Genomic DNA, 27,067 nt, shown 5'->3' on the forward strand with positions numbered 1-27,067 from the left:
CCCCCATCCACCCCCACACACCCACACACCTCTGATGTGTCTCCAGCCAGAGGCTGACTCCAGCCACGTCCCTCAAGCAGAGAAGGAGGGAAGACAGGAGGATACTCACCCCTATCAGCCTGTCGGACGTTCTTCATCCGGATGACCTTCACGGTCAGTAGGTGGCATGGAGACAGCCCGCCCTGTGGATTGAGAGGTTAGCAGGCTCATTCTTCAGGCAATGGCAACTGACAGAGAGAACAGCTCAAGTGGGCCACAGGCTCCCACTGCTCAGACCCAAGAAGCCTCCTCCCAGGCCATCTGCTTTTCTGGGCTCCGGAGGATGCCGCTGGTCCCCAAGCCTGCTGAGGTGAGGGGCTTTCTCCTCCCCCCACTACGAGCCAGCACCCCTTGGAAGGCGACGGCTTCAGGCCTGTCCTGTTCATGTTTTTCCTGGTTGAATCTCAGGATTTGAAGTCCCTTCCCCGAGAGTTTCACCCAGGCTTAGAGGAGTCTGTTTACCATCACTCCTAGCTCGTACCTATGGCAGATGCCCTGGGATCCCTCCCATGGACCAAATGACCATATTTATAGAGGCCTATGAACTAGAAGCCTTTACACTCCACGTAGTTCACCCTGTTGCCAAAATCTTGTTATACATCTTTAAGAGGATGCAATTCTCTGTTTGAAACATTATGGGGGTTCTCGGAAAAACACAAAAATATGAAGAAAAAGAAGAGTCTCCAGCATCCCACCACTCGGAGACGATCACTATTATCACTTTTTTGGGGTTTTTTAAATGTTATAATTATTTTTATTTTCAACTCAGACTGTACACAGATAGTTCATCTGCCTTGGCTATTGTCAGAGATAATATTGCAAGAGCTAGCTAGCTAGCATCTGTTGAACACTTACTATTTGCCAGACACTTTTCTTACATTTTTAAATCTTTTTTTTTTAAGATTTTATTTATTTATTTTTTCAACAGAGAGAGAGAGAGAGACAGCGAGAGAGGGAACACAAGCAGGGGGAGTGGGAGAGAGAGAGAAGCAGGCTTCCCGTGGAGCAGGGAGCCCGATGTGGGACTCGATCCCAGGACCCCGGGATCATGACCTGAGCTGAAGGTAGATGCTTAACGACTGAGCCACCCAGGCGCCCACATTTTTAAATCTTCATAAGACCTTTATAACAGAGGTATTGCTATCTTTTTAAATTGAGATATAATTGACATATAACATTGTATTCGTTTTAAGTGTACAACGTAATGATTTGATATACACAGATATTGCAATATGATTACCACAATGAGTTTAGTTAACACCCACCACCCTACACAGTGACAATGATCTTTTTTCTTGTCATGAGAACTGTCATCATTTTGATGTCTGTCCTTCCAGCCTCTTCCGGGGCTTCATTCTAAGCAGCGACACCACAATGATGCCTGGGAAGGTTGCTACGTAGACCCTGAGATAGAATTAGGGTCTCTTCGTCCTCAGTCCCCAACAGCTGCCTCAAAATCAGAGCAAAAGCCAAATGGACAGTTATAAATAGGTGTGAGGAATCCCTTCGTGAGGTTAGCTCTGAAATATTGGGTGTCTTCACAGTCAATAACTTGATCTCACAGGATTCTGTTTGGAGCTGTATGACTTGAGCCAAAGGCCATAAACACCACTTCTCCCCCTGGCTCTGGAAATAGGGCTGGGCCTTTGGCCAGACCCGTTCTGGGCAGGGTGGGCTCCTCATTTCTCACCCCGCCCCCGTCAGGTGGAGCGGGTGTCCTGGCCTGATCTGGCGAGAAGAGGGAGTCGGTTTTCACCCAGGAGAGTGGTTGTGGCAAAGCCTGTTCTCACTGGCCTACATTCTCAGAGGGCAACTAGAGTTCAGGTGGGTGGCCAGAGGCCTCAGCCCAGGCGAGGGTCAGTCCTCAGGGACATTTCATAGTGTTGAAGGGCTCTCAGCCATCACGGTCCTTCTCCTGCCCCCCAGAGGGGCTGCCCTCCCCCATGTGTCTTGTCTGGAAGGGCATGAGCATTCATGGCTTCCCTCAGGACCTCACTCGATGTCCCCCTGCCTTCCAGGAAAAGCCCTCTGCTGTCATCTAATCCTGGCACCCTCCAGGGAGGCTGCCCACCTCTCCCCACTCTAACTCAGCAGCGCTAACCCCCTCAGTGACGACCTGACGAGCGTCTGCCATACGCTAAGCGTAGTGTATGTAATCTCTACGTTCCATCTCGCTCAGTCCTCACAACCTGCCCCCCCCCTCCGCCGGCCAAGGAGCAGTTATGAGCCTCACTTTACAGATGGTGAATCTGAGACTGAGTCCTTTGACGTTGGGCCCTCAGCTAGAATCAAAGGAGCCCAAGTTTGAATCCAGCGTTAATTCTTCAGCTTGAGCTCGTAACCATGACCATGGTGTCGCCTTACTTGGAAGCGACCGTTAACGTTCAATGCAAAGACAGGTGTCACTTGCCCCCCACCTCCTTCATCTTTTCCTCTTAGAACCTCTTTTCCTGACAGATTCTCCTTTTCACTCTGAATTCCCCCAAGACTTCACAATAACCCCCAAACTCTGATGGTCCTTTTACTTGCAATGCTTGGACTTGCTACATTTCTGCCACTATATTCCACGATCTCTCTCTTTTTTAAAGAGCCAGCGCACACCAGAGCCTAAGGTTCTTGGAGGAGTTCTACTTCCCAGGAGCCACAGAAGGCTCCTTTGTGGTCTACCTGGAGTCTCAAATCACAACTTCAAGCTCAGGAATTTGCAGAAGAGACCCAATTCCAAAGCGCTCTACAAACGACTGACATCTCACCAGCAGGGAGACAAGCGGGCAAGGGGGGTTGAGAGAGAACCTAGAGGGGTCATGCTGGGAGGAAGGCTGTGGGAACATGGGACTCAAGTCTTGGGCCCAGGTGATTCTGATAACCAGGTCTGTGAAAAATGACCGTCTTGGATAAAAATGAACGTACTATTTTGCTCCTGCTCTAACCAGCTCAACAGAAGTGATGCTAGGGAGAAGCCAAACTTCATGGCCCCAGAGGTAACTGATACACAGTAGAAAGATCCAATAGAACAAAGCACAGTGTCTGTGGCTGTGCAGATGGCAACCAGAAACCGGTGACATTATGGAACCCAAGTTTACGGGGTAGCTTACCGTGTGGTAAGGGTAAAACCCTTTAAGGACTTGGACAAGCCTGTCCCTGGGATGGGATGCCTTGGCTGGTTATCAGGGTGAAAATCAAATTATTTAACAACAACCACGGCCGGGCATCAGGCCAACTGGGCTGGAGCCCTGGAGCAGGGGTGGGCATGGATCCTCTGGTTCATGGGGTCATTGGAGGCTCCTGGGTAAGGACCAGGGAGCACTCAGGGGGTTTGGAGCTCAAGGCAGGAACTGTTTGGCCAACAGGAGAGAAGCGTATTCAGATGCATTAGGAACCATACAGCTGTGTGGGGAGGGTGGGCCTGATGGGTTTCGGAGAAGCCCTGTGGGAGAAAGGGCTCTGCTGCTCAGACCGCAGACACCCAGCTCCGGCTCTGGCTCTGGCCTCCTCCCTGGCCTGGATTCCTGGGGCTGAGCGTGCCAGGACTCTACTTCCCCTTGAGACCTACACAGGACAGGGGGATCTTACCAGCTCATGTGGAAAAGATGTCACTCTTTGACCTTCTGGACTGGCTATTAGGCAATTCAATAGTCCCCCTTCCCGCCCCCAGCTTCATAGGCAGGACCTGGTGGGGGGAGGTTGTGGAGCACAGCTCCCCAGCCTCCTCCAGCGTGCCAGGCCCTGAGCCCACACGGGGCGCACTGCCTCTGTTCTCATCTAGCTCCCCCAGCACGCTCCGAGGAAGGTGCTGTTAGCCCTACTTTGTGGAGGAGAAGCCTTGGTTTAGGGAGACTGCTTCTCACACAGGGGCACATGGTGCAGAAGCCGCAGGGCCAGGCCTCGGGTGTAGATCTACCTGACCGCAGGGCGGCACACGTTCCAGCTGCCCCGGGGGCTGGCTCTCACTGAGAGTTAACCAAACTGGCTAAAAGCTTGCTCCGGGTCATGCACTGGACTACGTAATAGGAGAGGCAGGAGTAAGCCCTCAGCTGCCAATTCAGGGCACCCCAGGTCTAGCTGTCACCACCAGTCGGTCAGATGAATAGTTACCGATGGGCTCCTGGGGGCAGGCTCCCATGTGGGGGTGGGAAATGGGGAGGGGGTCTGACACGTGGGGTTTCAGAAGTGGTGGGTGTGATCCCCATTCCCCCAGGGCCAGGCGAACCCTTACCAAACCAGTCCACAAGGTCTGGGGTGCAGGAGAAGGCAGACAGCTCCTAGCGAGCCTGTGGGAACTCCCTCCCCAGGGCTTCTCAGGGCAGGCCTGGCTGGTGAGGCCACCTCCTCCTCCCCAGAGAGCTGGGTGTATCCATCCCACCGGTTCCTTGCAACACCTGTGTCAGAGCTCCCAACAGCCTGGTGATAGCTTTCAGGGTGTGTGGGCCCTCCCTGAAAGAATACCATTGGGTTGGGGACTTCATGGGACCTCAGAACATTACCGAGCTAGTCTGAGCAACATCCCAGACCAGGGGGCTCCTGGGAGGAGCTACTATGGCTGTTTTCCTTTTTTATCACACAAGCTAGGTGAGGGGTCAGGGCAAGAAGTCCAGCTCTGAGGCACGGAGCCTCGGGGACCTGAGAGGGACAGGCACAATTCTCAGCTGCTCCACGCCCCCCTTCAAGGTGCTCTGTCCTTTCTGTGGAAGCTCTCCCCACTCCCAGCCCAGGTTCCAGAGGCTCCACCAGACTAGGGAGGCAGGAACAGGTGCTGACCAGAGGCTCTTCCAGCCCCCTGAGGGCCGTGGGGAAATGTGGGGGCACCCCAGAAGGTGATACCTATCCTGGCCAGGGCAGCAGGGCACCAGACACCATGCAGCTCGGAGCGCCCCTCCTTGGGCTCCTGGGAGGCTGCATGGGGTCTCCACCTCCCACCCTAAAAGGACAAGACATTTTCAGGGCATCACTCGTCTCACTCAGGGATTCAGTGTGGGCTGGGGGAGGGGCCTGGAGAGAAGGATGAGGAAGAAGCTGCTGCTGCCAGGCCTGGCCATGGCGTGCCTATGGCAAACTGGAAGCTTGAAGTAAATGGGCAAGCTGAGACAGAGCTGGTCCGGAACCCTGGCAACCTGACCCTTGAACCCAGCGTCTCCCTAGGAGGCTACGAGGAGTCAGATGGACCCAGGAGTCTTGACCACAGATCCAGCTGGCCTTCTGGGCTGATGTGACAGGTTGGCAATGCCACTGGTCCTTCCGAGACACCACACCACATACTCACACAGCATGGCAGTTTAGAATGTCCACGGCGTAAATGCCCACTCACCGCTAGGAGAGATGAGCACGGATCCACCCCTGGCAGTGCTGAGCACTGTCTACCTGGGTGCTGGCCTGGCCCCAGAAGGCCCTGAGCCACACCACAGCATCTGGTTGAGTCTGTGGGTACCCTCAGCTGGGCCATCCACCCAGAAGCCCCAACTGGGCCAGACCACATCCCCGGGTGCCTGGTCAGGGCTGCCCAAGCCCAGGTGCTCCGTGTCTCTGGAGTCTACAGTGCTCCCAGCCCTCCTGGTTCCTGCCTCCTGCCCTCAGCTTCAGGGCCCACCTACCCAGCACGGCTCCATCACCTCCAAGGCACAGGGGGCTGAAGGCTTGCCATCTTCTGCTTGGCGTAGGTCTGGTAGGTAGTGGGAGAGCCAGGCGGGCATCTGCCTGCCGAGCATCGTGGCGGCTCTCCAGCTGGGTGGCAAGATTGGGAATTTATATTCTGACTCAGAGCTCCGCCCTCTGGACACCTCTCTGCTGTGGCTGGGATTGCATGGGGAGGGGTTACGGTGGGTAGGCAGATGGGGGGTGGGGGGCCTCGAGCCCTTAGTATCAAGGGACCCTGAGGCCTTCAGATCTTGGAAATGCAGGAACCAGCAGGGGGCTGTGACCCTTGGGGTCAGCAGTCTGCTGCCCCCAGAAACTCAGAACCACCTGGCTGTCCAAGGGAATGGGTGGCAAGAAGAGCATGCTGGACCCTTACAACTTTAGGATGAGCCCAGCCATGATTTGGGAAAGCCCTCTCTCTTCAGGTTATCAAGATCATGGCTCAGAGATGCGCTTCTGGGCATCTTGGGGAATGGGGGATGGTACCCTCCCTCCTAAACTCCACATAGTCCTACCGCTTGGTGCCTAGGAGCTGTGGGCAGGAACCACACGGGAGGCAGGGATGATGGTCAAACTTAGAGGGAGAAGAAAAAGTGATTGCCTGAATCCTTGGTGAGGAAAGGGTCAAGTGCAAGTGTTCCCAGCTCTCCCTCCTGGGAGGCCAGGTGGAGAGAGGGTGTGCCCAGCCTCTGCCTATCTCAGGGCAGCTTAGAGGATGCTCCTGCTCCACCCAGCTGATCCCTATCTCTGGCCTGACGGCGGGCTCACTCAGGGGCCTGGTGAAGTGACTTCGCCTGCTCGGCTGCCCAGCTAGGTACACTGGGAGTTTCCTGCCTGAGCTATTGCCTAAGGCCCTACAACCGGCTTTTCTGGCCCACATATTAAAGCAAATTTTGGGAAATTGAGGGTGAGATCCGAACACAGGGCTGACAAGACCCAAATGCAGGGATGGAACCGGTTGGTGGTATCTGTGGAACCTCTTCCTATGCCAGGCAGAGGTGCCCCCCACCCTGCTCTCCTCTGCTTGTCTGGCCCTCCAGAAGGCAGTTGGGCCCTCAGTCTGGACCCCTGTCAGCCTGCATCCGTTCCCTAGATAGTAGATCTACCCCACTGCCAAGGACACAAACTCAGCACCCACACCCCTCAGTGGAATCCACTAAATTTAATTTTGTTCACACACTTAGGGAGCACCAACTGCATCTTTGCTACTGAGAGGGGGTTCCAGGCTTGAAGTTGCTGATAGTCCAGGTGAGGGGACAAATGCATCCAACCCCTCAGAGGCTCAGAGGTCCAAGTCTCCCATGGTAAAAGGGGGCATCCTAGAAGGAGCAATACAAATCCTTCACATTTGTAAACATCTGTGGTTTATAGAGCTCTGTCACATAGCTAATAACTGGGTAGGGAGCCCAGAAAATAGAAGGTAGATGTTGGCTGGGAAGTGAAAGAGCAGATCTGGGAAGGCTTCACGGAGGAGGTGGCGCCTGATTTGGGTCTTAGAGGATGGCTAGGATTTCAAAAGCTAATGATAGGTGGGAAAGGTATGCTAGGAGGAAGGAACAACATGAGCAAAAATAGGGAGGCCAGAAAGCAGGGTATGCTCAGCTATGCAAGTAGTCTGGAGTAGTAAGGTGTGGAAGGAGATGTGGGGGTGGAGTGTAGGACACAGGGAATGTGGAAGTTGGGCAGAGAGGAGGGATGCTCTGTGAAGGAACAAATCTGGAAAGATACATTAGGGCCCAATAGTTGTGACCCTCAGAGGCCAAGCTTTAAATTTGAACTTAGTCCGTAGGCAATAAAGAGCCACTGATGGTTTTTGAGCAGGACAGTGACATGATCAGAGCTGAACTTTAAGAAGGCAGTGCTGATTGATGTTGTGGGCAACCCAACTCACAGCACTACAGTGTCCTGAAAGTGAGGGGTGAGGGGGTATGGTGAGTCCTGGGGGACCTCCTCACTGGAGATCCTTCCTGTCTCTCCCTTCCCTTCACTCCCTTACCCTTTGCCTATCAAACAGGCCCAAGGCAAGCCCCAAACTCCAGGGCATTCCCCAAAACCTGGTACTTGATCCTCTCCTCACTGAAGAAGCCGGGCCACACCCCGCTCCATCCATCCAAGGTAATGCATGGAAAAATCTAGGTCTCCAACCCCTGTATTTCCTCATTGTCCATAAATGCCTCAAGAGCAGGGCCCCATTTAGCTGAATGAAATCAAATCGAATAGGAGGCTAACAGGAGGTGAGCTGGAGCTCCTTCCTCTGCACCCTCTGTGTGGCTTCTGACCACGTGGGAGCTGGTGCGGTGGTGAACTAAGGGGAACAATCCAGCAGCAAACAGGCCCTCACTGCCCACTGTGTGCCCAGCTCTGTGCTGACTGCTCAGGGCAGGGTCTGGAAGGAAGGGACCAAGAATTTATGATCTAGTGAAGGGAGAAGAGGGAGCTGAACTCAGGGGTAAAGGGTCCAGCGCAGACTTTAAGTGGGGCCGGAGGGGAGAAGGGCCTCCGTGGGGATGGCGGGAAGTGTGCTGGGAAGATGAGTAAGGAGTGCCAGTCCGTGTGACCAAGTAACAACTGCATCAACCTCCCCTTCTCATCTAACACGTCTCCAAATGAACACACATTTGAAGCTAAAACAGTTCCCTTGGTACACAGCTGATACTCCAGGCCAGGCCCCCTTTCTCCCTTTGTCCCAGAGTCGCTGTGCGGGGAAATTCTAAAGCTGCCGCTGCAGAGTGAAAGGGACTGAGTTCTTTCCCACTCAGCCCCTCTCCTCCTGGATGAGCAGGGAGCCTGAGATCTCCCCCAGAAACCCCAACCTGCGTCCTCAGAGGCCTCTGCCCATGGCAGTGTCTGGGCCTCGTTAACTGACTCCCACTGACTAGGGTAACCAGGACCTGCCTCTCGCCAGCAGCCCCTTGGCCTCAGGTAAGCCAGCATTGAAAAGTACATTCGTCCTGCTGGTTCAGCAGACATCACTCCCCCGAAAGCCCCACAAGGGTGAATTACTCACCTTTCCTCTTTCAAGATGCCTCTGGTGCCTGTCCCTTCCTTCCCATTCTGCCAGTGGCATCTCTCTCTCAGCCTCAGCCTCCTCTCAGGGATTCATACCCCACACACCTGGCTGGCCAGGGAGCTTTGTAACCACCCCTTCGATCTGCCATCCTCCTGCTCAAATGCATCCGACGCTTATCCATCCTTTGCCAACAAATTCTGGATTCCAGTACCTTCCTTAAAGCATGTAAAGCCCCCAAACAGGGGCGCCTGGGTGGCTCATTCGTTGGGCATCTGCCTTCGGCTCGGGTCATGATCCCAGGGTCCTGGGATCGAGCCCCACATCGGGCTCCCTGCTCCTTGGGAAGCCTGCTTCTCCCTTTCCCGCTCTCCCTGCTTGTGTTCCCTCTCTCACTGTGTCTCTCTCTGTCAAATAAATAAATAAAATCTTTTAAAATAAAAAAAAATAAAGCCCCCAAACAGCCCTATGTATATATGGCATTTTAGTATATGATAAAGGAAGTCTTTCAAATACGGATGAAAGGATGGGTTATTCATTATTGGAAAAGCTAGCTTGCCACTGGAATAAAATAGTTAGATCCTAATTTCATAACAACACAAAAACAGATTCCAGACAGATTAAATATCTAACCATTAAAATAAAACAATAGAAGATTTAAAATAAGATATTAGAGAATATTAATAAGATACTAGGACGAAGAGAATCTTCTAGATGAGGTACAAAACCTAGAAGCCAATAAGGATATGTTACCTTATATCAGAATATACAGAAACATAAAATTTCAGTAAAGCAAAAGATGCCACAAGCACACTGCTACCTGCAAAATATATCCCAAATTTATTCCTCTTAATAAATATCCATGGGTAATAAACCCATCCTTTAAAAATACTGATAAGGGACACCTGGGTGGCTCAGTTGGTTAAGCATCTGCCTTCGGCTCAGGTCATGGTCCCAGGGTCCTGGGATCGAGCTCCACATCGGGCTCCTTCCTCAGCGGGAAGCCTGCTTCTCCCTCTCCCTCTGCCTGCCGCTCCACCAGCTTGTGCTCTCCCTCTATCTCTGTCAAATAAATAAATAAAATCCTTAAATAAATAAATAAATAAATAAATAAAAAATACTGGTAAAGAGGAGCATCTTACCCTACCAGATTCTGAGATAAACTACAAAGCCACACTTAGACAAACAGCATGTTGTTGGTGTAAGAACCAGACCAATGGGACGAAATAGAGGGATCGTAACATGCCCTGATAGTTAAGGGAACGTAATCATTGATAAAGTTGGCACCACAAATCAATAGGGAAAGAACAGCTATTTAACAGATGATGTGGACATGAGTGGTTCACTAAATAGAACAAATTAAACAGTATTCCCACTTATTTCTATACTCGAAAAAAAAAAAAAGGCTGTAAATGTGATCAACACCTGAAATGGAAAACTATAAAGTTAATAGAAGACAATGTAGGAGACTCTATTTGTGATTTGGGGATAAGAAGGATTTCTTAAAACAACACTTTGAAACCATGAACCGTAAGGCAAAAACATTTCTAAATGTCATTACATAAGGGTTAAGGATTTCTATCAACTAAGAACACACCGAAAAAGTTGATAGATTGCAGACAGAATGATGAAAGGTATTTGCAGTGCATTTGCAAATCACCAAAGGATCAACATCTAGCATATACAAAGAATTCTTAGGTAATCCGCAAGAAAAAGATGGCTGTGCCAACATAAAAATGGACCAGAGATTGGAACCTGCAGTTTATGTAGCAAGGGAAACCCAAAAGGCTAACAGGCATTGGAGGAGATGCTCAAAATCATCCGCATTCAGGGAAGGGCACATTGAAACGCCAATGAGATTTCACTGTAGCTATTAAATTGGAAAACACTGAGAAGGCTGAATCAGAGTTGCCTTTCCCAACAACGAGAGAATGGGGAAGGATATGTGGGTACAAGGACATAACAACCAATCAAGAGGGCAAGCCGGGGGCTCATGGGACCAAAGAGGACACACTCCACACTCCACATCCTCAGCCCTTGACACTCAGGGGAGATTTTTTCCCTCCAGCGCTCCCCAGCTTCACGGCCACTGGTCGGGTGCCAGTCATCACCTCCACTCGTCTCAACGACTGCGATAGCCTGACTGGTCTCCCTGCTTCCACTCTTGCCTTCCTACAAGACTTTCTCTGCAGAAGGCACAAGTGGTCTCCTAAAAACATAATCCAAGATATGATACATTAAATCAAACCAAATAACCACATCAGCTAGGTTCTGTGATGGCCCTGAGTAAAATCCCCCAGCCCCTTGTGGCTCTCACTTCTTGCCATGGCCCTGAAAGGTCCGGTGTGGTCTGGCTGCTCACGTCTGTTCTACTCCTCCCCTCACGCACAAGTTCCAGCTACACCGGCCCTCTCCGCCTGGAACATGGCAAGCTCTTTCCTACATCAGGGATTCTGCACTTCCCATTCGCTGGCCTTATATCTTTGACCCTGACTCTGTGTGTTGCTGCTCTTTCTCAACATCATGGATCTGCTCAAATGTCCTTTTCTCCAGCAACTCTTACCTGACCGCCCTCCAGAACATGTATGCCTCTCACCCACCTACTTGCTTCTGGATCACTGTGGTTATTTGGTTTGATTTAATATATCATATCTTGGATTCTCTTGTTCATTGATTCTTTTTGTCTCTTTCTATCAGACTGTAACCCTTTATAGGGTAGAGATATTGCTTGTCTTGTTCATCAACTGGAAACACCTAACCCCACCAGTAAAGGAATGGTTTGAATGTTAAGACACATTCACACACCTGGAATATTACACAGATGTCAATAGAAATGAAGTGGCTAACATTTACTGAATGTAAACAAAGTGACAAAGACTATAAAATATCTTATATTACCTGTGAAGTAGCTAGTGTTATTATCTCACAAAAAAAAAAAAGAATTGAGCCATGCAGAGGATAAGTAATTAGTAATTAGCTCAGGGTCACCATGGTAATTGACAGGACTGGGAGGCAAGTCAGTCTGACCCCGGAACTTCTGGCTCTAACGAGACACACATCAGGAGATGTGTGTTAATATGTCCAGATGTAACAGAACCTCTGGCCAACAAGCTAGACGTGACTCCATTTCATGATGAGGAGATACAAAATGCACATAAACATGACAAGAAAGGAACTTCATCCCAAAGAAGGTAATATTCTTAGTGTTGTCAATAGATCTGGCTCACAAGTATTTTCCGTTCTTTCTTTCTTATTTTTTCTTTCAATATTTTATTTATTTATTTGGCAGAGAGAGAGAGAGAAGGCACAAGCAGGAGGGAGTTGCAGGCAGAGGGAGAAGCAGGCTCCCCACTGAGCAGGGATCCCGATGCGGGGCTCAATCCCAGGACTCTGGGATCATGAGCAGAGCTGAAGGCGGACACTTAACTGACTGAGCCACCCAGGCGTCCCTGTTCTTCCTCTTTATAAACAAGATGTTTAAGGCCCAGCCGAGCGCTTTGCATCCTGAAGGCGCTTGTGTCAACAGCCCAACATTGCGCCATCTTGTGAAGTTCCTGCTCCTAACAGTTGTGGTCTCTGGTTTCAACTAGAGGATAGGTTTTATTTCCCAGCTCTTGACTCTCTCTCACATAGCAAGACTGTTTGGAGCCTTTTGTACACTGCACTTACTCTTTGTCACTGGTCGCTTCTGTGAGGATGATATTGCCATTGTCTCAAATCTGACTGAACATGATATAGTTGGTTAGGGATCTAGACTTTCAAGTTTCAAAGACCTGGATTTGAACACTGCTTCTGCAATCCATTAGCTTCATGAACTTGGGTGAATTTATCCCTATACACTTGAGTTTCTCCATCTGTGAAATGGAAAGCATAATGATTTCTACCTCTCGGGGTGGTTATGGAGACTAAAGGAGATAAAGCGTTAGGACATGGCTGACCTTCAGTCAGCGACGGTTTCACCAGAGATGTGTGATGCACAGTAATACCAGAGACACCAAGACATCATCCCTGCCCAAGGAGCTCCGGTCTATTTGGGTGAGTCGGAAAGGTCACACAAGTGGTCTCTGGATGATCCTGTCACATAGGAGGAGAGGTGTGAAAATATGCCACTCAGAAAGCATCGCCAGCCAGGGCCAGGAAGGTCAGAAGAGGCTGCCTGGCACAGGAAGACCTTGCATTTGCCTTTGAAGGAAGGGTAGAGACCTGATGAATAAAGCAGGAAGGGGCATCTGTGTCAGGCGAGATGGCATGAGCAAGGTTAGGGAGACTGAGAAAGGAGACCAAAGAAAGGTTTGGATATCAAGTGCAAGAATCATGATTTTTGCTGGCCATGGTAAAGCTCAGGGAAAGTTCCTGAGCCGAATGTTTGAGAAAGATAGCAAATCCCGCCCCCCCCCCCCCCGGGTAGAACAGGTGACCAGTGGCACTGCGCGGCCTGCGAGCGCTGGAGGGCAGGCGTGCCTCCTTTATCAGCCCAGTGTGGCCCCAGGGGCAAGCCGTGGGCTATGAAAGGCCCCGATCCACCTCTCCCTCTGCACCTGTGAGGAATGCTGCTGGGTCTCCACATGCCCTATCGGCTCCATGCAGCCTGGCCCAGTTTCTCTGGCTGCCCCTCGGGACCTAAGGGGCTGGGGCTCGGGAAAAATAAAGGTGTGCTTATCTGTGGAGGAGGGGGCTGACTCCAGAGCAGGCTTGTCAGAGGGAGATGGGGTGGGGGGAAGGGGGGTGGGTTGCAGATTCTATTCATTTCTTCATTTTGCCTTCAGTCGGCCCCGCCAGGCCAGAGCAGAGTCCTGTCCATCGTGGGTAGGTAGGGGGTAAGTCCACATAGGCAGACACTGTCTTTCCATATGGCTGCTTTAAACGGTTGGGAGGGCCTGGATATTGGGCAAAAGTCACCTGGCCATGGAGCCCACGTGGCGCCAGGTACCTGCGGCAGATGACATTACACTGGGGGAGAACATTGGCTCCTCACTAGGCTCTCATTCTGGAGAAATGGATTCTGAACAGACACTGCTTGCGAGTGAGGGACTCTGATTAGGAATTATCCTCTCCTGAGAACCAAAGATTTACCGAGGGGATTAAAGGAAAAAAAAAAAAAGATGATCAAAACCACAATGAAATACCACCTCACACCTGTCAGATTGGCTGTTACTGAAAAGACAGGAGATAACAAGTGTTGGCGAGGACGTGGGGCAAAGGGAGCCCTTGTTGGTGGGATGCAAACTGGTGCGGCCACTGTGGAAAACAGTATGGAGGTTCCTCAACAAATTAAAAATAAAATTACCGTATGATCCGGTAATACCACTACTGAGTATTTATCTAAAGAAAATGAAAACACCAATCAGAAGGGATATGTGCACCCCTGTGATCATGGCAGCATTACTGACAATAGTCAAGATATGGAATCAAACTCTGTGTCCATCCATAGATGAATGGATAAAGAAGAGGTGCCATATATATACATATATAATATTATATATATAATGGAATATTACTCAGCCATAAAAAGAATGCGATCTTTTCATCTGCAACAACACGGTTGGATCTAGAGGGCATTGTGCTAAGTGAAATAAGTCAGAGAAAGACAAATACCACATGATTTCACTTATATGTGGAATCTAAAACACAAAACAAAGAAAATAGAACCAGACTCATAAATACAGGAAACAAGCTGTTGGTTACTAGAGGAGAGGGTTTAGGGGGTGCGCATGAACTAGGTAAAGGGGTTAAGAGGTACAAACTTCCAGTTATAAAAATAAACAAGCCACGGGGCTGTAACATACAGCTTAGGGAATCATCAATAATATTATAATAACTGTGTATGGTGACAGATGGTAACTAGACTTATCATGCCAATCGTTTCACAATGTATAAAAATATCACATCAGGGGTGCTTGGGTGGCTCAGTTGTTAAGCGTCTGCCTTCGGCTCAGGTCATGATCGCAGGGTCCTGGGATCGAGCTCCACATCGGGCTCCCTGCTCAGCAGGGGAGCCTGCTTCTCCCTCTGCCTGCCGCTCCCCCTGCTTGTGCTTTCTCTCTCTCTCTGTCAAATAAATAAATAAAATCTTAAAAAAAAAAAACAAGAAACATGGCTTCAGAATTTCTCTAGGCCTCAGTTTTCATAAATAACAAATATGGCGTGCGCCCACGTCCACCATCCAGTAGCAAGGGTTTACTAGTTAGAGACTCTGGAGACCCCTGAGCCCAGAGCACGTCTGTCCTGCTTCCCACTGATGCCTGGGAGATGCGGCCTCCCAGCGGTGCTCTTCGCCCACTGGAGGGCAGACAAAAGAGGCCAGGGCAGATTCATGGAAACTCAGCAAGGCTCCCGGAGTTAGGAGGGCTGTGGGCCTGTGGGAGAGGGTGGGGCCATGTGGGCCAATGGCCGGAACCGTGCATCTGGGCTTGGGGAGGCTGAGACCCCAGCTCAGGGGATGCCGCATGATGCGGCCCTTGCGGATGGCCTAGTAGGATGGTTGTGCTTTTGGTAAAGTGACCATTTGGTGAATTGACTTATTTTTTTACTTTAAAGATCAGCTTTTAGAGGTATAACTTAGTACAATAAAACACACCCATTCGATGAGTTTTGACAAACATACACAGCTGTGTAATCACGACCACAATCAAGATGTACATCATTTGCATCCTTTCCAAACCCTGCCTCATAGCCCTTTGAGGTCAGTCCTTGGCCTTTCCCCTGGCCCCAGGGTGCCACGGATCTGCTCGCTGTCACTGCAGATTAGAGGTGTCTTTCCTGGAGTTCCACATAAATGGGTCATAGTGCTCAGTCTTTTGTGACTGACTTCTTTTGTGTAATGTCAGGTTTTTGAGATCTACCCGTGTAGCTGTATTGCGTTTGTTCTTTTTCATTGCTGTGTAGTATTCCATTGTAAAAGTATTTACAATTCGTTTGTCCATTCATTGGTTGAAGGACAAAGCTGTTTCCAATTTTTATCACTTATGAATAAAGATGCGGTAAACACTCGCACACAGGTTTTTGTGTAAATATATGTTTTCATTTCTCCTGGGAAAATACCTATGAGCTGAATGGCTAGGACTGAATGAGTTTTACAAAGTGATCCAGAGCTAGGGGCTCATGGGACAATCCCAGGCCCCGGAACAGAGCCTCCCATCCTCAGCCCTTCTCCACTCTCGCTCTTTTGTCTTCTCTTCCCCTCCCCTCACCCTTCCCTTTGGCCTTCCCATCCCACAGAACCCATAGGACAGATGTGGAGGGAGCCCCTGGCTTCTCCCACAGAGGGTGACAAGCGGCCCTCACTTTTCTTGGTCTAAAGCTGGCTGACCAAGCATCCCCCAAACTCTTCCAAGTCTCTTGACATCAGCTTCTCAGTCAGGGAACCTGGGGGGACCCCAGACAGGGAGAGGACTGGGGGGAGTCTTCTAGCAAGCTCAGCCCTGGGGTAATGTGTCAAGGCTAAGTTTGTACTGGTGCCATTGTTTTAAGAACTGTATCCGATGGATCTAGTCTATCCCATTCACTGGTGCTCTTTTTTATTTTTTTAAGGATTTTATTTATTTTGGCAGGGGGGGAGAGGCAGAGGGAGAGGGAAAGAGAGAATCTCAAGCAGACTCCCTGCTGAACACAGAGCCCGAAGCAGGGCTCGATCTCACGACTCAGAGATTATAACCTGAGCTGAAATCAAGAGATGGACGCTTAATCGACTGAGCCACCCAGGTGCCCATGGTGCTCTGTCTTTTACCTGAATTTGGTTCTAGACCAGCTCTAGCAGAGGAACATAATTCCCCACTGGTTCCGTCCGGTTCCAGCCCCTGAGCCACGGTTCTGCAGTCACTTCCTGGGAGCTGCTTCCACGTCTCAGGGCAGAGATGAAGACCAGGCAGTACTGGCCTGCGACGGTCTATGAGCAGGAGATGCCTTCATATCCAAGTCCTGGCTTTGACAGGGCCCAGCAGAACTGGGGCATGCCTTGGCTCCTTATTGATTTCAAGATCAGTGTCCATTCGTGTTCAGGAAAGCACTGTGGTGAGCTGGGCAGAGCCCTGGGCCGAAAGCTGGGAGTTGTGGGCTGCAGTTCGAGCTCCGCAGTATGACACAAAACAAATGGCTCCCTCTCTCTGGGCCTCACTTTCCTCTTCTGGTCAATGGGAGGCTGGACACGGTGAGTCCCGAATCCCAGGAGCAGAGTCTGGCATCTGGAGAATGAAGTCCTGTTGTGCCGAACTGGATTCGTGTCATCAGCCCCTGGGGGTCCTAGAACGTGACCCTAAAGACCCATTTCCACCTGTCCCCACAAGCCTCAGCCCTGCTTGCTCTGCCAGACTCAGGGTTTGTGTAAGCCTTGTAACTGGTTCAGGCAAAATACCCTGAGGATTTTTTTTCGTGGTACTTGGTTGATGTTGGTGTCGTGACCAGGGTTTGAGTTAAAGAATTTGCACCGAGGAAGTGGTGAGTGGCGCAGGTGACTGACACAGCAGTGACTTCTGGGAGGCCGGCTCACCCCTGGCTGCTTGCCGTCCTCTACCCCCGCCCAGCCTCCTTACAAGTGCTGGCTGGTTGGTGGCTGGTGGGCTTCAGGGCCCAGGCCTGGAGAGCAGAGGGGCGCTGCCGGGAAGCTGCACTGGGCCAAAGGGCATTCCTGGCGGTGGGGTGGGTGGGGCCGCCCTTGGGGCCGACTCTGCAGTTGGGTCGTTATAATCCAGGCTGTGCCTGGGCGAGGCTGAAGATGGGGGTGACCCAAGCACAGTAGGCAGAAGGGGCCCTTGGGTCTGTGAGGAGCAGAGGGGTGGGAGCCCTCTCCCCACCTGCCTCCAGCCCTCTGGGAGAGCCGCCTCCTGCTGCTAGCTGGGTCCTCCAGCTCTGTCCAGAGTGGGCCCTGGAGGGGGCTGGGCTCAGGCCTCATGTCCTGAGTGTGTGGGAGTTGGCAGCCTTGTAGCCATCTCCTGCCGAGTGCAGGTGACACCTCCCTCTTCCCTCTGTGCACATGCCTTTGTAGGGGTGTGGTGGGTGGGAGTAGGGGGTGCCAGTCCTCTTTCTGGTGATGCAAATCCTCAGAGGGAAGGACTCTGGGCTCCAATAGTGCAGACCAGGCCTCTGTTGTACCTGGCTTGGAGCCCTTAGCTCCCGTTTGCTACAAACAATAACTAAAGGCTCAATTAGGGTGACCAAATGACCCGGTTGACCAAGGAATGAGGGGTTTCCTGGGACAAGGGACTTTCAGTGCTAAAACGAGACTCCTGGGCAAACCAGGATGATTGGCTACATTATTTCTAACTTTTCTTGAAAAAAAATTTTTTTAAAGATTTATTTATTCCCTTGAGAGAGAGAGAGAGAGAGAGAGCGAGAGAGTGGGGAGGGACAGAGGGAGAGGGAGAGAGAAAGTTCTGCAGACTCCTTGCTGAGCTCCAAGCCTGACATAGGGCTCAGTGTGGGGCTGGAGCCCATGATCCTGAGATCACGACCTGAACTGAAACCAAGAGTTGGAAGATCAACCGATTGTACCACCCAGGGGGCCCCTTGATAAGACTTTTTAAAGCAGAGACAAACCTGGTGTGCCACACCTGCAATTTGTAATTCTTTGTATTTATGAATATTTATAATTACTCCTAGATTTATAATTATTTGAGATAAAAATAATTTGACTGTATTCTGGTTTTGTTTTGCAGTATTTAAACAAAATCTATATGGAACAATTTCACGTATTCAAGCCAGTTCTGAGGTTAAGAGGCAATTGAGTCTGTGTGTGGGATCCTGGTATGTGGACATAATGACCCCCAGAATTCCTTTCCCCTTCTTCTGATACAAGCACATTTGGGATTTTATGGAGTTGTCAATCATGGGGAATCTTCCTCTTTCCTCAGAGGTGGGGCCCTGGCCAGCCTGGCTAGTCAGCATTCCCATCCCCTTAGATTCAGAGATTGGTTCAGGAACAATTAGATCTTTTCCTGCTTCTTCTTTTTTAGGATTATATGGGGGAAGAGGAAGACTAGTGGGAGGGAGAAAAAGATATTATTCTTTTCTGTAGGTAATGAACTCTAAGGAAGATGTAAGCTTTGAGACATCACCCCATAGAAGGGCTTAGCATAAGAAACTAAGCTGACATAGAAAAAAAGCAAAGTTGAGAGATACGGAGAAAAAGAGAAAGTTCTGAGGATGTGGTCTGGACCACTAGATCCAGCTATGCCTGAAGCCCACCCATTCCTTGGACTTACCAATTACATGAGACAATAAAGACATCCTCTGACCCAACAGACCTTGTACTTACTTGAATCCAGCTTCTGTTACTCTGCCACTTATGACTGAAGGGGTTCTGACTAATACACCTGGCCACCACCTCTGTGGCAGGACTCTACTTGGGGCTCTCCATCAGGGAGAAGGGAGGGGAGGACTACCCGGGGTTGTATCCTCTGTCTCCTGAACTGAGTCCTTTATGTCTTTAGATTAGGGAAACCATATCTCCTCCAGGACACATTAGAGTAGGAGGTACATGTCTGTGCTTTTCTCTTCAGGGGTCTCTTTTGGGGATAATGGGGAAGAACTCTTTCAAGTGCTTTCTCTCAGCTGCTCCCATCCCTCCTCTTGTTTCAAGGATTTGCTGAGATCTCTTGTTGGTCCTTGACTCTGGAAGTCAACCCTATAATACTTCTACCTCCCACGCACATACCTTTTGCCTTTGTGACATCCCTGTATAGGCAAAGCCTTTCCTAGTCATAGGAGGACCAACCATTGCCTTCATCATTCCATTTCAATACCAGGTAAACTGGAATGGAGAGAGAGCATTGGTTACTGTCCCTGCCTAGAGCGGGGGCAAGAGCTCTCTAGTGACTGCATAGAATTTAATCATGGGAATTATGATTCTTCCTTGTTCCGGCTGGGAGTGGAAAGAGGCAGCCATCCTTCCCCAGTGAGTAAGGCTGAGTTGACGGAAGGGAAAGGCAGGCAGGATGGGGCAGGCCCGGAGATAATGCATAGGAAGAAACAGATAGCAGAAAGACCCCAGGAAATGGAAATCATATCCTAAGCAAGTTGGGATAAGAATTCACAAAGGAGCTCAACACTTGACCTTCAGGATGACCTTTTAACCCAAGGACATCCAGCTGGGAGAGGATGGGAGGAGGGAGGGAGAAATGGCTTTCGTGCCCACATGAATCAGCCTCCCAGCAGAGCACACCTTCCCCGGCTTAGTTTCTAATTTGAATTTCTCCTTTTAAAAAAGTATTAAGCAAGGGGTACGTGCACCCCAATGTTTATAGCAGCAATGTCCACAATAGCCAAACTGTGGAAAGAGCCAAGATGTCCATCGACAGATGAATGGATAAAGAAGATGTGGTATACACACACACACACACACACACACACACACACACACACACACACACACACACAGGAATATTATGCAGCCATCAAAAGGAATGAGATCTTGCCATTTGCAACGACGTGGATAGAACTGGAGGGTGTTATGCTGAATGAAATAAGTCAATCAGAGAAAGACATGTATCATATGACCTCACTGATATGAGGAATTCTTAATCTCAGGAAACAAACTGAGGGTTGCTGGAGTGGTGGGGGGTGGGAGGGATGGGGTGGCTGGGTGATAGACATTGGGGAGGGTATGTGCTATGGTGAGCGCTGTGAATTGTGCAAGACTGTTGAATCACAGATCTGTACTTCTGAAACAAATAATGCAACATATGTTAAGAAAAAAGAAAAAGAAGAAGATAGCAGGAGGGGAAGAATGAAGGGGAGTAAGTTGGAGGGGGAGATGAACCATGAGAGACGATGGACTCTGAAAAACAAACTGAGGGTTCTAGAGGGGAGGGGGGTAGGGGGATGGGTTAGCCTGGTGATGGGTATTAAAGAGGGCACATTCTGCATGGAGCACTGGGTGTTATGCACAAACAATGAATCATGGAACACTACATCAAAAACTAATGATGTAATATATGGTGATTAACATAACAATAAAAAATTTTTAAAAAAGTATTAAGCAATTTTATGACATACAAAATGTATAGAGAGTAACAAAGTGAACATCCATAAATCCATTACCCAGAGTAAAAAATTAACAGAGTTAAGTTAACAGAGTTAAGTCCCCTGTGTGCCCCTCACATGGTCATTTCCCCTCTCTCCTGGGAGTAGCCACAATCCTGGATTTCTAGCCATCATTCTGAGGCGTTTCTTTATTCTTTTTCTAAATATGTCTGTATTCCATTTTGTATCACTTTGCATGTTGTAAACTTTATATAAGTGGTATCACATAAAGGATATGTATTCTACAGTCAACTTGGTTTTTTTCCCCACTAGACATTATGTTTATAGAACTTGCTTATGTTGATAAGTATAGATCTGACTCATTCATTTTCATAGCTGTAAAGTATACCACAATTTACTGCACATTTTTGTGTGATAGACATTGAAGTTGTGTCTAAGTTTTTATTATTACTATATTTTATCAAGTCTAAGGCATGCATTTTTTCACATTTAAAAATCTCTGAATTAAGAGATACTTATTAAAACTAATGATACGTTATACTATAATTGGCAATGTTTTCCCTTAGAGAATGATGTAGCTTAGATTCAATGAAGTGTGTAGAAGCGCTAACCCTACTGTGAGCTTTCCTGTACATGTCCTGTTTCTTTAGTATATTTCCTGTACATGTCCTGTTTCTTTAGTATATTTCCTGTACATGTCATTTTTTTTAAGATTTTATTTATTTATTTGAGAGAGAGAATGAGAGATAGAGAGCACGAGAGGGAAGAGGGTCAGAGGGAGAAACAGACTCCGTGCTGAGCAGGGAGCCCGATGTGGGACTCGATCCCGGGACTCCAGGATGATGACCTGAGCCGAAGGCAGTCGCTTAACCAACTGAGCCACCCAGGCGCCCTGTCATGTTTCTTTAGTATATATCCCCCTGGAAGTAGAAATTGTTGGGTTATAAGGTATATTACCACCAACTTTACTGGATATTGCCAAATTGTTCTCCAAAGTATTTTTACTGATTTCTACTCCCATCACCATGGAAGAGGGTTCCCACTGGGGTATCCCCAGGAGTATTGGCTGACTTTCTGAGTTATGCTAATCCAATGGGTATGAAACGGTATCTCATTGTGGTTTTAATGTGTATATCCCTGATTATTAGTAATCTTGGGTAACTTTTCAAGATCTTTTACTTTCTCCCACCCATATTCTTGGGACTTTTTTTTTTTTTATCAATTCCCCTGCCTCAGTCCTTCTTTACCATAGTCAAACCAATGACCATCAATATTTAATAGCATACAGCAGGAATTATCAGAAGCTATAAAACTATTCATGCCCAAGTAATTCTACTCTTGGAAACTCACACTGAGAGAAAAAATGCTACATGCTTAAACACGTTAATTGCATCTAAATTTTTGATGGTTAAGAGTTGAAAATCATCCAAATGTTCAATATTGGTAGATAATATCAATATATAAATTGTGGCACATTCCTGTGATTAAATTCTATGCAGTCACTAGAGAACTATAAAGAGAATGTATGCATGTATCTATTTGAATTTAGGGCATAATAAGGATGGCTAATTAAAAAAATAAACAAAAATCATAAATTTTCCCATAAAAATCATAACCACCAGAGAAAATGAGATCCCATACACGATAGCAAAGAAAATATAGTAAGTGAACTTGAGGGGAAATAAGAAAGTTACGTGTGAAGATGATAGCATTACAAATTAATAGGGGAAAGATGGATTTTTTAAAATTATATTGGAAAAAAGTTTTTTAAAGATTTTATTTATTTGAGAGAGAGAGCACAAGCAGGGGGAGGGGCAGAGGGAGAGGGAGAAGCAGGCTCCCTGCTGAGGAGGGGACCCCCCCCCCCCGCCCGCCCCGCCCCACCCCAGGCTCAATCCCCGGACCCTGGGATAACACCTGAGCCAAAGGCAAACACCTAACCAACTGAACCACCCAGGCACGCTAATATTATATTGGAAAATTAACTACTTTCTGAAAAAAATAACGATTTTGCCATATGGAGAAAGAATAAGCTGGATCCATACCGCACTCTTTACATTAAAATAAATTCCAAAACTAAATATAACCTAATTAGTTATTGTCTTATCACCATTAGTGAGGAAATGAGGTCCAAAACTGAGATGCAATGAAGGAAACAAATCAATAATTCTGACTATAGACCTATTAAATTTCTCTGTATCAAAACAACCACAGACAATACTAAAAGTTTAATTCGTAAAAATATTCGTCAAAGTTATGACGAAGGGCTAATTTTCCCAGTAAACAGAAAGCTCTTTCAAATAAATACTAAAGAGCAAACAAATCAATAGAAAAATTGACAAAAAGTACAGACACACTGATGGTTATGCCCATGCTCCTCCATTTCAGCATCTCCCCAACTTTGATAAATGTTAGAATTAACCTGGAGATCATTAAACAAATATTGATGCCTGGCTCCCAGATATTCTGATGGACTTGATGTGACATGTGACCTGGACACTGGGATTTTTAAAAGTTTCCCTGGTGATTCTAATGTTTTACAAAGTCGGGATTATTGGAATATGCAGTAAGCCTATAAGAGATTATCACGAATAATAAGAATGTAAATTAAAACAAAAAAGTGATGCCATTTTTCATCTATGAGATTGGCAAGGATGATAAGTTGATAAGGCTTCGTGTTGGTCAGGGTGTGGGGAAGACTCTACGAGACTTTGTTGAGAAAATGTAAATTGGCACAAACTTTTTAGAGGGCAATTTGGAATCTTTATTAATATTTAAAACTTGCATGAACTTATATCCAACAATTCTATTTCTAGGAATTGATTGTACAGAAACTCTTGTACAAATCCTCAGAGATATTCGATGTAGCATTATTCCTGTAACTGCCTTTCATTTTTGTTGTTGGTTGTTAGCTTAACATTCAGTATTGAGCTCATATTGTAAAACTGTTCTACCTATCAGCAAATAGTAATCGTTTTCCTTTGCCATTAGGAAAAAAAAGATTTTAAAAAATGGCAACAATTATCATCACATCATCTAAGTGTGATCATATCTGCCAATTTTTGATTCTGTATTACCTCAAAGCCTAGAAAACATGTCATTAATATCCAAACTACAACGATCCCTCTCTCCTCTCCGCCAAATTGGCAGAGATTTCAGTATTTCCCCAAGATTTCTCTCCAAGCAACTCAGAGAATTCCCAGGATGTTGTCCTTGTCCATGAGGCAGTTGGTTGTTAGCTTAACATGTTGTTGTTAACTTAACAAGGATTATGCCTTAGAAGACATTGATGAACAGCGGTAGCAGTCTTTCCCTTCTTAATACAGCCATGGCTTTTGGGCCTTGGGCGTTGCTGGGTGGAGCTGGGTAGCACTCTCTCTTAGGAATCCAGTTGCGTCCATAAATTTATGTAGGAGCAGAGAAGCCCCCTGGTGGAAAAAGGAGGTTGGGACCCTGACCCCTACCCACTGACATGCAAATTATTGACATGTCTATGATGAACTGAAGAGACCTCAAGAGACCCATTGAGGTCAGATGGCAGGGAAGGACATTGGGAGTCCCAGGGAGGAAATGCCCATAGAAATGAGAGAAGGTTGGACTGGTGTCTGGGACTCAGTATTAGGGCCTAGCTTACTGAAATCTAAGGCACAGGAATAATGTTGAAACTTCTTTGTTCACCTTGCTGCCATGGGTCTATCTGGGGGGGGGGCACTGATTCCCTGTGTGGGGGGGTTGAGAGAGCCTTATTACCAAGTGATAGTTGATAACCTGGTAACTTTTCTGGGGGAATTCTCCTCATTAATCTTGACCAGGCAGGTGCATTCCTTCACCTGGGCGAATCAGCAGAGATACTTCTGTAGAGAAGTCTAGAGTTAGCAGAAAAGTGATAGGGGAACCAGCTCATGGACAAGGACAACAGCTTGGGAATTCTCTGAGTTGCTTGGAGAGAAATCTTGGGGAAATAACTGAAATGTCTGCCAACTTGGCAAAGTGGAGAGAGGGATCATTGTAGTTTGGATATTAAAGACATGTTTTCTAGGCTTTGAGGTAATACAGCATCTCAGAGAAATTGGCGGATATGATCACACTTAGATGATGTGATGATAATTGTCGCCATTTTTAAAAATCTTTTTTTTCTAATGGCAAAGGAAAACGATTACTATTTGCTGATAGGTAGAAAACTTTTGCAATATGAGCTCAATATTTCATGTATATATAAATAAAACTGATTTCTATGTATCTATGTGCCTAAAAAAGGAACTGAAAGGAAATCTTTTTTTAAATTTTATTCATTTGAGAGAGAGAGTGAGAGAGAGAGAGAGCACAAGAGGGGGTAGGGTCAGAGGGAGAAGCAGACTCCCTGCTGAGCAGGGAGCCTGATGTGGGACTCGATCCCAGTACTCCGGGATCATGACCTGAGCTGAAGGCAGTCACTCGACCAACTGAGCCACCCAGGCGCCCCTAAAAGGAAATCTTGTGAGGGTTCAAGAAGTTATCTCTGGATGATGAGATTATTGGGAATGTTTATTTTCTTTATTAAACTTTAAAAATTTTCTAGTACTTATCCTGAACATATCTTACATGTTCTTCACAGAAAACCAAGTTTTTAAAAAAGTAGGATTACTATATGTTAAATAAATAAAGTGATTGTGTGTTAAATAACTTATGTGTTGAATAATAAAGAGACAAGGGAAGGAAAACTACTGGATTTCAAGCTTATTCCACGCTGTCACCATACCGGATATTTACATATGTTAATTGTAAAAAGTACGCAGGTGTATTCTCTTGGGCCTATTCTCCGAGAGTAGCCCAGGAAGCATTGAGCAAGGACAAGGTCAGGGATGAATTTTTCCTTAAGTGCTCAGAGGCCCTCTCCTCCTCCCACCAAGCAGCTGGCCTACTGCTCACCATCTGGATCCTCCTCTTTTCCCGCAGCTGGAACAACCACGACGGGATGAGGCAGGGAGCAAAGCCAAGGATCACTGAAAACTTGACTGGAGCACAAAGCAGAGCCCAGGACAGCAGGGTCCTGCCAACTGCCAAACATGGAAACTAACTCAGGGTACGTAAAGGGCTGTCAAGTACAGAAAAGGATTAGACTGATGTGTCACACCTGGTGGTGGAAATGGGCCTTTGTGGGTGGGTAAACATGACCTCAGTGTAAGAAAGAACTTGGTCACATGGGAGGTATGAAATTTCCATTGCTGGAATTATGCAAGGGGTACCTGCCTGGGAGCACAGAAGAGATTTCTCTATTGTGCAGGAGATGGCTCTAGAACCTAGATGATCTGCTTGAGCTTTGAGATTGTGTTACTCGCTATCCAGCCACGCCCTTGATCCAGGGGACAGGCCACTAACCCCTTCAGCAGCTTGAAACGTCTGAGGGAGAGGCCTTCTGAAGGTCAGGTCAGCCCTTGTCGCCTAACGTGTAAGCAACTCCCGGGATGGGAATTTCACTGGGCAGGGAGGAGAGGCTGGGACAAGGCCAGTCTGGCCTGGTATGGGAGAGTTAGGAGACGGTGGGTCTTTAGGTCCCCATAAGTCAGGTCCTGTAGATGGCCATCTGCCCCGCCTTTCTTAGACCCAGCCCCGGCCCTCGCCTCCCAGGGCAGCTCCGACAGACATCTGGAAAACTTTGTCCTGCATGGCTCTCACCTGCCTGCTGACGCACTCATCATAGGACGGCACATAAATGACAGGTACTTATGGGGATGTGCAGCGTAGAGGTGGAAGATACCGAAAACAAAACAAAACAAAAAAAAACCCAAACCAAACCAAACCAAAACAAAACAAAAAAACAGCAACCACCACAAACCAAAGAGGCCACTAACAAAACACTTACAACAACAACAAAATTTCACAGACTAGCTGGAGACAACACCCACACAGACAAATGTAGAGGAAAGAATAAGAGTTTTGGAGTCCGAGAGGCCTGAATTCATATCTTGCCTGTGACACTTACTAGCTGCATAGCATTAGGAGATGACTTTCTCTGAAACTCATTCTCCTAATCTGTAAAATGGGGTTAATAGTATCTATTTCACAGGATTATTGTGAACACACACACACACACACACACACACACACACACACACACACACACGACAGGCATGCAGAGTCCGGCATATAGTAAACCTTAATATATTGTAGCTATTGCTATTTTTAATGCTTCTGCTATGAGACAAATAGATTGGGAAGAACTAACTAAAGGCAAAGAAGCTAAGAGTCAGTTTGAGCAAGAGAAGTCAAGGGAAGCTTTGCTCATTGATGGCAATGACCTTTGAGCACCTGTTAATGCTAGACGCTATGCCATACTGTAGGTTCTGAGGGTCAAGTCCGATGTGGCACCTGCTCTTGTGGAGCAGTGAAGTACAGTTGCTAGGCAATGAACAAATAAGTGGAAAGCAATTTATA

General features: G+C 47.8%; 1 protein-coding gene across 2 annotated transcripts in view; it reads right to left on the reverse strand.

Moving 5' to 3' along the window:
* Positions 1–27,067, reverse strand: part of PLA2G4E (phospholipase A2 group IVE) — a 67,421-nt gene that overhangs the window by 28,069 nt on the left and 12,285 nt on the right. Inside the window, exons 1-2 of one of the 2 annotated variants that reach the window (XM_073876857.1) lie at positions 5,646–5,741; positions 110–182 (exon numbers count right to left, since the gene is read on the reverse strand). In XM_073876857.1, the coding sequence (XP_073732958.1) occupies positions 110–182; positions 5,646–5,741 (169 nt within the window). Of the gene's footprint in view, positions 1–109; positions 183–5,645; positions 5,742–27,067 lie in introns of those variants that run through there. The other variant, XM_025883553.2, reaches the window with a different exon arrangement.

Source organism: Callorhinus ursinus, unplaced genomic scaffold (assembly GCF_003265705.2).
Source record: "Callorhinus ursinus isolate GAN/ISIS: 27379988/994484 unplaced genomic scaffold, GSC_fseal_2.0 scaffold25, whole genome shotgun sequence".
NCBI classification, from domain to species: Eukaryota; Metazoa; Chordata; class Mammalia; order Carnivora; family Otariidae; genus Callorhinus; species Callorhinus ursinus.